Source organism: Mauremys reevesii, linkage group 3 (assembly GCF_016161935.1).
Source record: "Mauremys reevesii isolate NIE-2019 linkage group 3, ASM1616193v1, whole genome shotgun sequence".
NCBI classification, from domain to species: Eukaryota; Metazoa; Chordata; order Testudines; family Geoemydidae; genus Mauremys; species Mauremys reevesii.
Window position 1 is genome coordinate 92,031,897 of NC_052625.1, and position 16,476 is coordinate 92,048,372.

At 42.4% G+C, this 16,476-nt stretch overlaps 1 protein-coding gene across 2 annotated transcripts in view; it reads right to left on the minus strand.

Annotated features, from left to right (window-relative positions):
• Nucleotides 1-2,347: 2,347 nt before the first annotated feature.
• The window catches only part of FNDC1 (fibronectin type III domain containing 1), a 78,018-nt gene continuing 63,889 nt past the window's right edge, over nucleotides 2,348-16,476 (minus strand). For both annotated transcript variants that reach the window (XM_039533020.1, XM_039533022.1), the window contains 5 exons: nucleotides 14,982-15,061; nucleotides 12,453-12,482; nucleotides 7,252-7,413; nucleotides 4,341-4,463; nucleotides 2,348-2,901 (listed from right to left, as the gene is read on the minus strand). In XM_039533020.1, the coding sequence (XP_039388954.1) occupies nucleotides 2,786-2,901; nucleotides 4,341-4,463; nucleotides 7,252-7,413; nucleotides 12,453-12,482; nucleotides 14,982-15,061 (511 nt within the window). In that variant the 3' untranslated portion in view covers nucleotides 2,348-2,785. The remainder of the gene's footprint in view (nucleotides 2,902-4,340; nucleotides 4,464-7,251; nucleotides 7,414-12,452; nucleotides 12,483-14,981; nucleotides 15,062-16,476) is intronic.

Below are 16,476 nucleotides of genomic sequence, written 5' to 3' on the forward strand. Positions count from 1 at the left end.
CTACCAAAACAAAACCCTACACTACACACCATTCACCCCTGGGGAAAAGATGAGAGAAAGAACTAACCACACATAACATTCACGTTGCATAATGCACGAGACAAAGGCACTCATATTATAGTGATGAGGGTGGTATAAGACCCTATATAAAATAGAACAGAACATACAACTTGCTATTGCATTTTATGGGGTGAACTCTCTGCTGTGGTCCAACTTCTGCTGAGTGCAGCAGAGCAGGGGAAGTGGTAGGTGGCCAGTTATGACCCTCTAATTCTCTGCCCCAAGTTAGAGGAGCCTAGAAGTTGCTCTACTGTGCCCCAAATGGCTTTGGTCCTCTAGGGGATCATTCATCAGCTGAGAATTGCTAGAGTGCAGGGCACTCTGGCCAGTCTTTCTCCCCATACTTCCAATACAACCCTGACTGCCCACTAAGCTAGGGGCTGCAGAGAGGCAATGATTGAGTTTTCTCTGCCTCCACTTGGGACTCTCTGACTCCAGGTGTATCTCCATCAGATGACTGAAGGGAGCAGATTGGGGCAGAAAGCCCGCCCCATGTGTTTCAATGATCTGAAATCACATTTCACAAGTGCTGCAGTCTTTGAATGTGCAAACTATAGCACCCTTTGGCTGCGGGGGTAGCGGACTACCCATCCACAGACAGGGGGCCAGATTCCCAGCTAGGGAAACTGAACATAGTTCCTTTGAATTCAATAGTGCTATGCCCTTTTACACCAGCTGGGGATATGGCCCATGATGTGGATGTACATCATACAGATTTAATACAAGAGAAAATCTATTTTGTTATGGAACATCCCCCCCCAAGTAACCCTATGTGAAATCCTGGGCAAGTTTGCACTCACATACACTTCCTGCCTTAATACAAACTGGCACCTTCTATTCTTCCAAGTGTGCGTTTGGGGCATCATGCAGCTTGATCCTGCATGTCAGACTACCTGGCGCAGACAACCAAAAGGGATGCAATTAAAAAAAATGGAACAATATATCATACCTTTATTAGGGAAAGAAGCTATATTTAAAGATCATATATTTGGCACTGCATTGAAGCAAAACAAAATGTGAAAACAATTCAATGTTCAATCCCAGCACCACTGTGAAAATAAAAAGCTCTTTCAATAATCACTTTAGTTACTTTTCTCCCCATACATTTACAATAACTACAAAAGCGGCTTATAAGATATTAGTCCTATATGGTATGTAAACTGGAATGAGAGTGACAGATGATCAAGAAGTTGAATTTGTCCCCCAGGTATATTGCTATTTTCCCAGGCCGTCAGAATACTGGAGTCTTTTTTGATGTGAGCAAAGGCTTATAAGATGTAACAGTGAAACAGTATGGCCACAAAGGCTAAATCCCTTGGGGTCAGAGTAAACTTATGCTACATTAAGAGAGAGGGTAATATGGCAGGAGAAATTGCTTCTGATGCATACTGGAATTGTATGTTACTGCCCGCTTCCCAAATAAGGTTTGTATTCCTGGCTAAAAATCAGGAGCGCACCTCCCAGACACACCAGCTTTTGCTTCTCCGCCTTTGATGGAAGACACTCTGTGTGGTCTGCCCTTCTGATGTGCTTTAGAGAAAGAATGATGACTTTCACACCTCATTCACATGATGGATCGGAGTCAGAGGAGTTTCGTGCTGCTCAAGCATCCTAGAGGTGTCTGTTTTGTTTAGAAAAATAAGTTAAAACTTGTCTGCAAGTCCTGTGTTATCTCACTGTGCCTCCATTCACACAGTGAGACTTAATAACCTCACAAGGAATAAATAATACACAAAGATGATGAAAATGAATCAAACAAAAACTGAACTCAGCCTTTTAAATAGTACTGGACAGAAAGTTTAACTTAAATGTTGACACTCTGCTGGTACGGCACCTATGCTGGTTTATAATGCAATTTTAGTATAGGTAAAAAGATTTACTCCCATTAAATATCCAGTCCTTTGGTTTGCTAGGAAGCTGTCACAGACCTTTGCTCACTGATAAGAAGAACAAAGTTCTTTTCATGGTTAATATATTGTGCATAGTAAAATGTTTCATGGACTAAAAATCAGAAGACCTATTAATTAACAGCACCTTTTACATAAAAATCCCAGCCATATTTATCTAGTGAACAAGAAAAACTCAGCTTCTCTACGTAGTACTTTGGACATAGAGTACTGTATTATATATATAAAAAAAGCGAATTTACACTGTGACCTGGTGTTTAGTCCAGCAATGGGCAAACCCACCAGAGAAGTTTTAAGTAGAATATATTGCCTTTGGTGAATGTCTAGCAACTTGGCATGATTGTATAGTAAAACTCAGAAGCATGGAACGCCACAAGTTGTAAGTGATGGAGCATTCTATTAATAACAATGAAAAGTGTTTAACATTCCATTAAGCAAGCACAGCATGCTTAGGTCATTCCTGCAGGATATACGCAACTTCCAAGTTTTTGTGAACAGTAAAGTTTTAGGTTTCACTGAGCACTGGTTGCACCCATTACAACCACATCTCCATGCCTTTTAAGACCCAGAGAAGGAAAGTAGGGCACCAAATTCAAATCCTGTCCCAAGCCGAGTGATCAAACAGCACCACAGATTTCAGCTGAGAAAATGTGTACAGTATTTGGTTTGGTTGGGGTCTCTTGAGCAACTGGTCTTAGCTGGTTTCTTTCATGTTTTATTCTTTTCCTAAACAACTAGTCACAGTCTTCCAGTACAAGTCATTTGAAAGGCATGATTGGTGCACTCTCCATACGATCTGCAGGTGGACTGCTACATGGTTACCATTTCCCTGGAATTGGCACGCCACACTCATACCAGCTGACGTAGTAGTAAGGTGTTGTGTAACCAATGCGCCCAAATGACACGGGTTCCTGGCGATACTGGCGATAATACCCTGTTGGTGGAAAAACGGCAGCGGTTCAAGCCAAAGGCAAAGTAACTTGACAAATGACGTCTTTGCAGTACAGAATATATGCTATATAGTATATAGCACATATAGTAGTTACCACAACAAAAACTAAGGCATAGGAGCCACTTGTTAATCCCCAAACTTCATGAGAAGTAGGATTGTTAACCCCGATGCTCTAGCCTGCTTCAATTTTGAATGATTGCATTCTCCCTACATACATTTCCTCTACAGTTTCAGTTGGATTTACTGTTCTAAATATCTAACTATTGTACTGTTAAGGAGCTTTTGCATTTCATTCCAAAAGGTGTCTGAATTTCAGTAACAGGTGAAGTTATGTCTCTATATAAAATCTGCATCTCAATTCAAGCTCATGAAGAACTTTGGGGTGAAAATGCCGTAGAAATGTTAAGAGACTAGGTAGATGAGGTACTATCTTTTATTGGACTATCTTTTGTTTGGGGGGGGTGTCAAACTTTCAAGCTACACAGAGCTCGTCTTCAGAGTTCTGTGTAGCTTGAAAGTTTGAACTACCCACCAAAAGAAGTTGGTCCAATACAAGATATTACCTCACCCACCTTGTGTCCTTCATACCCTGGGACCAACACAGCTACAATCAAACTGCAAATAAAAATAAAAGGCATTATTGTATCTTAAAGGGTTCAAGATGGAATTCACAAATATTACTTTTTATAACAAAACAAGGAGGCAAAATTACATGCAGCAAATATAGAGTTAAACCCTACTCTTTTTTTAAACCGATAGCCCCTTTCCCTCATCTGTATAAAGAATGTGACAGCTCAAAGCATTAAAGACTCTCAACATTCTTTCTGCATATTTTGTACAGTGGAACATCTGAAATGTTGATTCCTGTGCCAGTTGTATAATTTGTGTGTTCTACATCTCTGCTTCTTAGAGATAGTAATGTACAGCTGGATTAACAATCCTTATTTTAAATAGAGAAGTGCAGCATGATTCTATGACATCTACATGTAAGCAAATATTTCAGTTTCTTCATGGGACCCCAACCCTTAAAAAACAACAGCAAACAGGGTAAGATGAAAACCAGTAATGCTGAGTGAATGATTAACAGCAGTCTGTAGACCCAGGCTCCGAGACTCGCTGCTGCAAGTTGTTTTGGTTTTTTTGGCAGTGTAGACACACCCTAAGGGTTTTTTCTATTTTCTGTCTTATTCCAATAATTTATTTGCAGACTCATTCTCTTTGTTTGAACTTTCACAAACTGTTGTGGTTTGCAAATTATTATACCAGGACATCACACGATACAGTCTCTCAAACTGTGGTGTCAATCTGGTTCCTAATAAAAGTGATATAAATGTAGACAGGGAGGCAGAAAACCTCTTAATTCTAAATACTGGGTGAAGTGCAATTCCTCAGCTTTCATTTCAGCTTGTCTTTTTTTTTACCTTGAATGGTGGGCAAGGCTTCTACATATGACTGAGGCCCTGTTCTTCCATCCATGTGTGAATCCACAAACTGGCAGTGGTCCTCACCTCTCCCCCAGCTATCTCCAATGCCATAGAATGTATCTGAAAGGTGACATACAAGATTAGAACCGACACATACTGTTGTTTCAAATGGCCTTATCTCAGCCAATGATGTTTTCCTGTTTTCAGGAAAATAAAGATGGGAGAAAATGAAATACTATAGTGATGAGCAGCAATACACCAGTAAATAAAAATATAAGAGGTGAAGAATGCTACATTTGCCAATAGGAATTAAGAGAGAGAGAAAACTTTGTAGTTTCATTAGGAACATTCCCTATGCTTGAATCATAGAATCGTAGAACTGGAAGGGACTTCAAGAAGTCATCTAGTCCAGTTGCCTGCACTCATTGCAGGACTAATTTTATCTAGACCATCCCTTGCAGGTGTATGTCTAACCTGCTCTTAAAAATCTCCAATGATGGAGATTCCACAACCTCCCTAGGCAATTTATTCCAAGGCTTAACTACCTTGACAGTTAGGAATTTTTTCCTAATGTCCAACCTAAACCGCCCTTGCTGCAATTTAAGCCCACTGCTTCTTTCCTTAACGAGAATAATTTTTCTCTTTCCTCCTTGTAACAACCTTTTATGTACTTGAAAATTGTTAGCATGTCCCCTCTCAGTCTTCTCTTCTGCAGACTGAACAAACCCATTTTTTTCAATCTTCCCTCATAGGTCATGTTTTCTAGACCTTTAATCATTTTTTGTTGCTTTTCTCTGGACTTTCTCCAGTTTGTCCACATCTTTCCTGAAATGTGGTACCCAGAACTGGACACAATACTCCAGCTGAGGCCTAATTAGTGTGGAGTAGAGCAGAAGAATTACCTCTTGTGTCTTGTTTACAACACTCCTGTTAATACGTCCCAGAATGATGTTCGCCTTTTTGCAGCAGTGTTACACTGTTCAATCATATTTAGCTAGTGATCCACTATGACCCCCAGATCCCTTTCCGAAGTACTCCTTCCAAAGCAGTCACTTCCCATTTTGTATGTGAGCAACTGATTGTTCCTTCCTAAATGGAGTACTTTGCATTTGTCTTATTGACTTTCATCCTATTTACTTCAGTCCATTTCTCCAGTTTGTCCAGATCATTTTGAATTTTAATCCTATCCTCCAAAGCACTTGCAACCCCTCCCAGCTTGGTATCATTCACAAACTTTATAATTGTACTCTTGGTGCCATTATCTAAATCACTGATGAAGAAACTAAACAGAACTGGACCCAGAACTGATCCCCGCAGGATACACTCAATATGCCCTTTCAGTTTGACTGTGAACCACTGATATCTACTCTCTGGGAACAGTTTTCCAACCAGTTATGCACCCACCTTATAGTAGCTCCATCTAGGTTGTATTTCTCTAGTTTGTTTATGAGAAGGTCATGTGAGGCAGTATCAAAAGCCTTACTAAAGTCCCTGGAATAAGTAATTTATCAGAATTACAGTACAGATTATAGCAGAGGAAATTTCAACAAGACCCATTATTTTAATGTGTTATGAGAAAGTAAAAATAGCCCCAGACACCAGTATTGCTAGGTTGACAGCACTCTCAAATTTAAGCCAGAAACTGTGACGATAGGTCTCATATACAGGAGCTTTACTGTTCTGGCAGTTTGCATATTACTGTCATGGACCAGGATGTAGCCCAGGGATCAGCAACCTTTGGCACGTGGCTGCGGTTTGCCACTCCAGGCCAATGGGGGCTACGGGAAGCAGTGCCCAGCACATCCCTTGGCCCGTGCTGCTTCCAGCAGCTCTCACTGGCCTGGAGCGGTGAACCACAGCCAGTGGGAGCCGCAATTGGCCGAACCTGCAGACGTGGCAGGTAAACAAACCGGCCCGGCCCACCAGGGTGCTCACTCTGTGCCAAAGTTGCCGATCCCTGATGTAGCCAGTCACACCTAGTGGTTAGAGCAGGAGTCAGGAACCAGAGCTAGAATCAGAGTGACGAGTCAAGCCAAGGGTCAGAGCTGGAGCCAGTAGCCAGAGGCGGGGTATAGAAGCAAGGATCTGGAACAAGGCAGGGTGCTATGTTGCAGCCAGCCTAGGATCCACTTAGTTCCTCAGACAACTTCCTGTTCCTTCTTCTGGCTTACATAGCATGTCTGAGCCAATTGGAGAGGCTAGATGTCTCCTCCAGATCAGGAGCTTTGTGGGCGGTGTCTCTGGTGAGCCAAGGTCCATCGGCCTACACTCCCTGCTGGTACCAGCAAGCTGTCAGGTGGTGGCTGCAGTCTGAGGACTGCCTGGGACCCGCAGAGATGGGCATGAGACCACAAGTCCTCACAAATACTCATTTATACATGTTCTTTAAACAATACAAATATTTTGCTAAAAACCCCATTAAAACACTTTGAAAAGCCTTGGGGATAACCCCTCTCAACATTCCCTCTCAATACAACCTATTATTATGGCTACAATTATATGACAGCCCTTGTTGAACACCTACAGCTTCTGGATTTGCTCAAACAATTGCTGCACTACCATGTATCTAACCTGTTCAGAGTATAAGTCCCCTCTTTTATCCATTCTGTGGTTCTCTATTGTGTATTCTGCAATTAATCCATGTGTGGACTTCCCATTATGATGTCAGAAGTTCTGCATGAGTAATGAGTACAGAACATTTCAGAGAGAGCTGTATTATGATTAGAGAGTACAACTTTGCTTTCACTGTGCAAACTGCCTTAGGTTCCCATTCTTAAGAGCTAAATGCTGCCATATGTATCCAAATTGTGCCATCAGTATAGCCATGTACTCCTTTGATAGGGTCAACAAGTGATGGATACAGTAAGTGAAGGGGTAACAGCACTGTAAGAATAATCCCCAAACATACCTTTCAGGTCATCACTGAGGTAAATCTTGTACCTCAAAGAGTTGCAAAGAACCACTCCCACAAATTTTCGGTACCAAGTGCGTTTCACATACTGCTTTCCACTGCAGTCTGAGTAGGTGGGATCATATTTAAAAGTGAAAGGGATCCAGATGGGCTCACCACCTTGAAAAAACAAAATAAAATAAAAGGAGAAGCCTAGAGGGTCAGTCTTATATTTCAGCATTTTATCAAGATGAATGTCGTGTTACCAGAAGATTCTGTGGCAGGTTAATAAACTACCCTTTTACTTTGAAACCGCTGAGTTCAAAAATCATATTTAAGTCTCAAATGAAATAAAATTGATGTCTTAGTCAAGTCCCTTCCGGACATTTGTCATTAATGTATTGTTAAAATGGTGTAAAATATGCTTACATATACATAGGCGGCAGGTTTGTATAATTTTTGGTGGGGCCCAAAATGGCGGTGCCCCCCCGCTCCCGCCCTGTAAATCGATATAAAATGAAGCTACAACGCGTCAGTGCCACAAGATTACAAGGGTCAATTAAAAGTGGAAAGTCAGAAGCAGCACTTGCCTACTTCAATATACAGTATTATATTTTGTTGCACCTGTTGTGATGAAGTGGGAATGTTCTTAATATTTTCTCTGAATACTGTGTGGGTGCCTCAGTTTCCCCTGCAAGATGCCAACTGAAGGTGTTGGGGACAAAGAGATCAGGTGGCCTCCTTGTCCGGAAGAGACACAGAGGCCAGAGGAGGGAGTGTCAGTTTGGAGCTGGCTGGGGAAATGGGGAGAGACCCAGAACTTGGTTCTGGGCTCCCCACCCCCCAAGATGGACCTGACAGAGGGGTTCTGTTTTCTGTACCAACAAGCTCTGTTTAAACTGTGTTCCCGTCATCTAATAAACCTTCTGTTTTACTGTCTGGCTGAGAGTCACATCTGACTGCGGAGTTGGGGTGCAGAGCCCTCTGGTTGCCCCAGGACCAGCCTGGGCAGACTCACTTTGGAAAGTGCATGACGTGGAAGGGCATGCTGAGTGCTCTGAGGTCAGACCCAGGAAGGTGTAAGCTTCTTGCCCTGGAGACAGTCTGCCAGAGAGAGGAGGCTCCCCCAGAGTCCTGACTGGCTTTGTATGGAGATGTTCCAAAGCATCACAACATCCCCTTCCACACCGTGCACTTCCCAGAAGTCCGCACAGGCACTGACACTCCCTCCTCCGGCCTTTGTCTCTTTTCCAGGCATTAGGAGGCCACCCGATCTCTCTGTTCTCCAACACCTTCAGTTGGCACCTTGCAGGGGAAACTGATTTGGGAGAAATGAAGTAAAAGCTGCCCAAACCGAGCTTGAGCACTCCTGAATTTTGAGGTGTTCAAATCTGGAAGGCAGGTGCTGGGGGTGGGAGAGGGCTGTGGGCTCCATGGGGGAGCATGGCAGCAACTGTCTGGAGCTGCACGGAGCCAGACACGCTGGTCTGAGTGGCACAGTAAGCGGTTTGGGGGTTGGAGAAGAGGTCGGGAGTTCCGGGGGGCAGTCAAGGGACAAGGAGCAGGGGGGGTTGGATGGGGCAGAGGTTCGAAGGGGCAGTCAGGGGACAGGCAGCAATTGGATAGGCATGGGAGTCTAGGAGGTTTATCAGGGGACAGGTAGGGGGTGCGGTCCTGGGGGAAGTTGGGTGGGGTCTCAGGAGGGGCAGTTGGGGACAAGGAGAAGGGAGGCTTAGATAGGGGCTGAGGTCCCAAGGGGCAGTTAGGGGCAGGGGTCTCGGGCGGGGGTAAACGGGGAACAAGGACCCGTGTTGCTTCGAAAGGGGGTGGAGGTTCTGGGGGGCAGTTGGGGCAGGGGTCTGGGGAGGGGGCAATCAGCGGACAGGGGCTGGGATTCAAAAGGCTCTGGGCTGCTGGCAGCCACGGGGATCCCAGAGCCCTTTAAATCCCAGCCGCGGCCGGGAATCAGAGTGCTCTGCGCTGCCCGCTGCGGCGGGGAGCCCAGAGCCCTTTAAATCTCAGCTGCGGCTGGGATTTAAAGGGCTCTGGGCTTCCTGCAACCGCGGGGAGCCCAGAGCCTTTTAAATCCCAGCCGCGGCTGGGAATTAAAGGGCTCTGGGCTTCCTGCAACCGTGGGAGCCCAGAGCCTTTAAATCCCATCCGCGGCAAATCTCAGCCGCGGCTGGGATTTAAAGGGCTCTGGGCTGCCTGAAATCCCAGCTGTGGCTGGGATTTAAAGGGCTCTGGGCTGCCTGCAACCGCGGGAGCCCAGAGCCTTTTAAATCCCAGCCGCGGCCGGGAATCAGAGGGCTCTGGGCTGCCCGCTGCGTCGGGGAGCCCAGAGCCCTTTAAATCTCAGCCGCGGCTGGGATTTAAAAGGCTCTGGGCTCCCCGCGGTTGTAGGCAGCCCAGAGCCCTCTGACTCCCGGCCGTGGCTGGGATTTAAAGGGCTCTGGGCTGCCGGCAGCGCAGAGCAGGGGAGAAACCTAGCTCCAAATATTGCTGGAGCAGAGCCCCTGTCTGTGAATATTCCTGGGGCTAAAGCCCCAGGAGCCCATATAAGTTGGCGCCCATGTACATATAGCATATTTATGTAGATCATAGATTCCTAGGCCAGAAGGGACCATTGTGATCACCTAGTGTGATGTCCTATATAACAGGCCATAGAACTTCCCCAAAATAATTCCTAGAGCAGATCTTCTAGAAAATATATTCAATCTTGATTTAAAAATTGCCAGTGATGGCAAATCCACTATGACTCTTGGTAAATTCCCCTCACTGTTAGGAACATGCACCTTATTTTCAGTTTCAATTTGTTTAGCTTCAACTTCCAGCTACAGATCACATTATACCTTTCTCTGCCAGATTGAAGAGCCCATTATTAAATACTTATTCCCCATGCAGATCATGTCAGAGATGGACAATTCCCATCCAATCATCCAATCCATCCTCTCTGCAAGGACCCCATCTGACAAGATGTATCACAAAAGGGACCATTCAGGTATCATGTTAGCTATCACAGACTTACAGGAGCACTCGCTCTCTGTTTTAATTCAAACCACAAATGTGAAAAGATAAAATTGAACCACAAAATGTATGTTGAACAGTAAGAGATTCTATTTAACTGCCCCATACCCAATTCATTTTAGTGCACCTAGAATTGGGGTGTGGAGGAGTGGGCATCTTTAAACAATGGATGGGCCTATATACAATACCACTGACCACTGCTGCAATATTTAGATGCAGTGGGTGTGCCCCCAGTTGCATTCATGCAGACCCACTGAAGTCAATGAGGCTGTATGGATGTGACTAAGGGCACAGTTTGCCCTGGAATATCAGCCTTAGTTCTTATTTCCCTTGATTTTGTCCCCAATTCAGCAAGAGACTTAAGCACAGATCTAATTTTAAACAATGAACAGTCTCACTGCCTTCAATTGGATGACTTCTAAACCTAAAATTAAGCATAAGCCTAAGTACCTTGCTGAAATGGAGGCTATATGAGTGTAGGTCAGATCCTAGCGCTATCTGAATGCAGTGTCTTGTGGTTTAACATTACACCCCTCACCCCCCAAAAAAGTAGGTTTCATCTCTAAAGAACAGATGTTGTGGAAAAAAAATCTGCAATGGGTAACAGGCTTCAGCCTGGAGTAAAATCTGTTGGTGTTGTGTTAAAAAGATGAGATATGAAACCTAGATGGCGCTCTCTCGCTCTCTCGTGATGTGTGTGTGTGAGTTCTGGGTGGAAAATTTGGCTTTCACCACAGAAGCTCAAGTTAAATCAAAACAGATTTGACACCAGCAAAAAAATAAATAAAGATCTTTTGCTGAGACTCAAATGAACTAGTTTCTTCTTCACTATGTTGCAGTGGTTATAAGCTACCACTTAATAATTATGTTGCACATGATCAATATTACAAATAATTGGTTGTTCCTTTATATTAAATAATGGAATCCACCTTCCTTCTAGAATGTCTTTGTACCAATATGTATGCAAGATAAAATAAGATATAAGCTTACAATGTGAAAATGTTAATTTTCTTTCATGTTATTTCCTAGAGTCCTCTTTGGTTTTTTATTGTGTTATTGGAAACTGTTAAGAATGAGAAGTATGTTTTTAAAAATGTCAATTTGTCTTTCTTCCTTTTTACAAAGCACAAACATAGGGCCCAATCTTGCAAACACTTGCATGTGAGTAACTTTTACACACATGAGTAACTCATTGAACTAAACTGAAATGGACATGAATTCAACTGAATTGACCTTAATGACACTACTTAGGTATGTAAAGTTACTCAACTTTACTCCTGTGTTTGCAGGATTGGGGCCATAACACTTCTCTATACAAATAAAGCAGTGAAATGTTCATTTAAAGAACAAAATATCATGAAAAGAATGGGGTTAATGTTAATATTTTTATTCATCAACTTCCTGGCCACCATCAACAGTGCTCAAGAGAATCCTTGCAACAGCTGCTCTGAAGTAGGCCATTTGGTTTTCAGAATATAATCAGAATGCCTCTGGAAAATTATCTTCATATTAAAACACCAGACCACTTTTGGAGAATTATCATTCAAGACACAATTATATCCCAGGTTCTTACCACCAGTCACCATAGCTCCACTCCAGATTTGGTTAATAAACTCAGACTTTATTACTTACGAGTAAACCCCTCCTAAGTGAAATCATTTACTGGTCATGTAGAGTTGTCCTCCAAACTTGGTCTCAGTACCAGTATGCTGTTCCCATACAGTCTCCAATGGACTGGTGTCTGGTGTCTTGGGAGTCCATTACTTCCACCCTCATCAAGATCCTGGAACAACCCACCTCTACCCAGCAAGTCTCAACTCAACATAGTAGTTAGAGATGGAAAGGAATGATTAAATAATTCAATCTAGCCTCATGAAAGTGCAGGATATAGTCTCCCAATAAAGTGTATAGCAGGTATAAAACAGATTCTACACTTGATTTTAGCCTAACATAATATACTTCATTTACAATACTTCTTTTAAGAGGTAATTGGCTTCAAAAGCCTGATGAGACTGGAACACAGATTCTTGAGGTGAATCAGGAGTTGGGAATTAACACATACATTTATATCACACTCCTCCCTCAAACTCTAATGGTAAGTAGTAAGTCATAGTGCCTAATTTTTACAATGCCCAGATTTGTTTCACAGGTTTTATAGACAATATCAAGAAAATATCAGTAGTGAGACTTACCAGGTGGTCTGACAATAAGCAGTGGATTATCTGTAAGAATGAAACAAACAAAAGAAACAAATATTTTAGTGTTTTCTCTCAAAGACTAGTGTCTCCTAATGTTACAGTGTACTAGCTATCATGCAAGAAAGAAATATCAGCTTCAAAAAAATAATTGTCTCTAGCTGTTTTAAGAACGCTGAAGATATGGGTTTCTGTTTCTTTTCAAAACAAATGGTGTTTAAGTTACACCAGTGTTTTTCAAATTTGATGGCATGCACCTGCATTTGGATTATATTTTTTATTCTGATGGATGTTTAAACTGCAACAGTTTTTTTTGTTAAAATTAGTTAAAAAAACCACCCCTTTATTCTGTTAGCTTTTAAAAACAGACTTCTTTACTTCAGCCAATCAGAACCAGTTTAATCATGTAATCTTTTAAAGGTATACTGTGTTTTTCTTCTCAATATTCTACCTTATAGATCAGTCAGCACCAGCTATCTATATAGGCAGGTCATTTTGCTAAATCCCTCATTTAGGTGCCTAAGTACCAGTTTTGGGACCACTGTGATGCACATGCCTCCATCCTCCCAACCCTTTAGGTAGTTAAACCCCTCTAGACACCTAAGTTTTCACCCTCAAAGATTCCTAGGCACCTATATTTCTGCCTCTGGGTATGTGCACTGCTGCCTCCCTCTAGGCATCCAGATGCCTATCTCCTGCCTAAGACTCAGAGTGATGCATGAATTGGGGGAAGATAGTAATCGGTAGCCTAACTTGCCTGCAGGGCCCAACCTGAGTACGCTTAGTGGATTGAGTCCTGCAGGCGAGCACATACCAAAAAAAAAGCCAGGGGAGGAGAAGACATCCCTCATAACTTTTAGCCTGGTGGTTAGCGCACTCAGTTGGTATGTGGGAAACCCCTGATTCAAGTCCCTCCTCTGCCTGAGGGGGAGAAGGGATCCGCCACCTCTCAGATCCTTACTTAACCATCGGGCTCCGGGACAGTCTCCTGTGGGGTTCCCTCAGTTTCTCCTGTTGAAACTGTTCCACTCTGGCTAATTAAAAGAGTAATGGGAGCAGAGAGCTGGATCCTGGGTCTCTCACATCCTGGGTGAATGCTCTCCTGGAGAGGGTACAGAGCTGAGAGCCACAAGCACTAATAGGCACCTTCCTGCAGCCCAGACTTAGGCACCTGTATCTCTGTGAGAGGAAGGCTTACCAAACACCCCCTCTCACTGGCATTTCCCATTGGCTAGCAGAGGCAACTCCACACTTAGAGTGCTGGCTTTTGTGGATCACAGTCTAAGGTGCCTATCTCTCCCCATTCACTGCATAGAGAGCCTAGGCTCCCAACTCAGTGCTGGTCCTGCAGTTTTTCACGGTGCCTAAAAATTAGCTGTCACAATGCTGAGCATTACCATGCTTACGTCCCTTTGTGCATCTAGGCCTTAGTAGTTAGATAAAACAACAGGAGCAATTCTTTGTATCCATCATTGTGATTTATATTGTTTCTTGAATTGGCCTTTCTTCAGTGTAAGATGCTTGAAGCCAAGGTACATGGTTATCTATTGTTTGGCAAAATTCCAGAGAACTTTCATTATTTGATGAAATAGAAAGTAACCCACTGTTCTCAGTGCATTCTGCAAAGAACTTACGAAAAGCTGTGGAGCTCTTTACAGTCCCATTGAAGTTAATGCTAAAAATTCTGCTTAATTTACAGCTGACCATGCAATATGCCTTTAAAATATCTGAATTCATTTCATAAGACCATTTACTTTATTGTGCAGTTTTAGTTTGTTTTGTTTCTATAAACAGAACTTCCATTGATTTTAATGGAAGCTCTGAGGCAGAGACTGGAGGATCAGGTTAAATGGGCACACACAGAAGCAATATATACCCATGTTGTTGTAGGGCCAAAACCGGTGACCCTTGAAGCCAATGGACATTTTGCTCAAATAAACTCTGCAGAGTTTGACCCCTTGTTAGTCAATAGTATGACTGGCCTGCAGCTCAGTAGAAGAAATAAAAGTGGATAAAAATAGCCCATTGAGTATACTATTTTTATAGAGTATATTATCCTCCAACATTCTATTGGCACTAAGAAATTGGAGCAGACTTCATCAAAGAAAGAAAAGAGAACTGAAATTTGCCTGTCGGGTGGAACAATTGTTTCTTATATCCCTCCCAGAAATGAGTACTTCCAGCCCTTCAGCTGTTCACAATTAGAAAGCTAGTTTATTAAGTGTCTGGACAACCTATCAAAGATGTATTTAACTTCGTATTGCCTCCACACCACTGAGTATGAGCTATCTTTTCTATTTTAAATTTAACTTTCCATTCCTTCTAAAGTTTCATTAAAACTTCCCACTGCTTCAGTGACATGAAAGAGTAGATACGTTTTCTTGATTTTCTTGAAAACAAATGGTTTAATGAGACTCTTTAAGCAGAAAAGTTGAACATCATAGTCATCACCATGGCTTTGGCCCTGGCCCTATCATACCTGTTATTAAGATCTCAACTTTAAATAAAGAAATAAGCAACACGTACCAGATTCTGTGACAAATGAGACCGAAGAGCTAATAGGCCCATAACCATAGGGATTCTTTGCTTGGACTTTAAAATAGTATCTACAATAAAAAGAGGAACAGAGCAAACATTAAAAATAGTATTGATTCCCTGAACATAAGAACATAAGAACGGCCGTACCGGGTCAGACCAAAGATCCATCTAGCCCAGTATCCTGTCTACTGACAGTGGCCAATGCCAAGTGCCCCAGAGGGAGTGAACCTAACAGGCAATGATCAAGTGATCTCTCTCCTGCCATCCATCTCCACCCTCTGACGAACAGAGGCTAGGGACACCATTCCTTACCCATCCTGGCTAATAGCCATTTATGGACTTAACCTCCATGAATTTATCCAGTTCCCTTTTAAACGCTGTTATAGTCCTAGCCTTCACAACCTCCTCAGGTAAAGAGTTCCACAAGCGTGAAGAAGAACTTCCTTTTATTTGTTTTAAACCTGCTGCCTATTAATTTCATTTGGTGACCCCTAGTTCTTGTATTATGGGAATAAATAAATAACTTTTCCTTATCCACTTTCTCCACATCACTCATGATTTTATATACCTCTATCATTTCCCCCCTTAGTCTCCTCTTTTCCAAGCTGAAGAGTCCTAGCCTCTTTAATCTTTCCTCATATGGGACCCTCTCTAAACCCCTAATCATTTTAGTTGCCCTTTTCTGAACTCAGTAACAACTCAGCTATAAAGACTATAAAGATGGGTCCAGAACTGCAGCTAATGTAAACTGTTGTAGCTCCATTGGGAAAAGGCACCAGTGAGTTTAATGGAGCTATAGCAATTTATACCAGTTGAGCAGCTGTCCCTTTGTTACATACATTTTCACAGTAGTGAAAATATCCATGTTTGTTGAAGAAAAATAAATAATCAAGGCTAATTATAGCCAGTATGCATCAAACAGTGTGTTTGAAGGGAGCACTTGCCAACAGGAATGGAATAAAAGATAGAAAAGTCACAAGATATGTTGTGATCTCAATTGCAGCAATGTAAATCCAGACTAACTCCAAAGATGTCAATAGCATTAAGTCTAGATTTAAAATAGCATATCTGAATAAAATTCTGAATGTTTACATTTCTTTAGAAATGGTAGCATTTCTCGACTAGAAGAATGTGAATAATCTTAGAAAAGTTACGTATGTTGAGTTATTAGTTTGTTATCGAAGCCCTGATTCAGCAAAGTACTTAAGTAAGTGCTTAACTTTAAGTGAGAAGTCCCAGTAAAACTCAAATGCTTTGCTGGATAGAAACTCGACTATTCAGTTGCTTAAAATTAAGCACATGCTTAAGCATTTTTCATTCCATTTAAAAACTTTACAATGTTTCGGTTAAAAAAACCAACCAACTGCCCTTTTTGCTTTTCAGTTTTATGGGTCTTTGTTTTCTCCTCATTTTCTCTCCCTTTTTTCTTTTTATCCATTCCACCACTAGAAAAGGGAGAAGGAGTTTAAAAGAGACAGAAGGG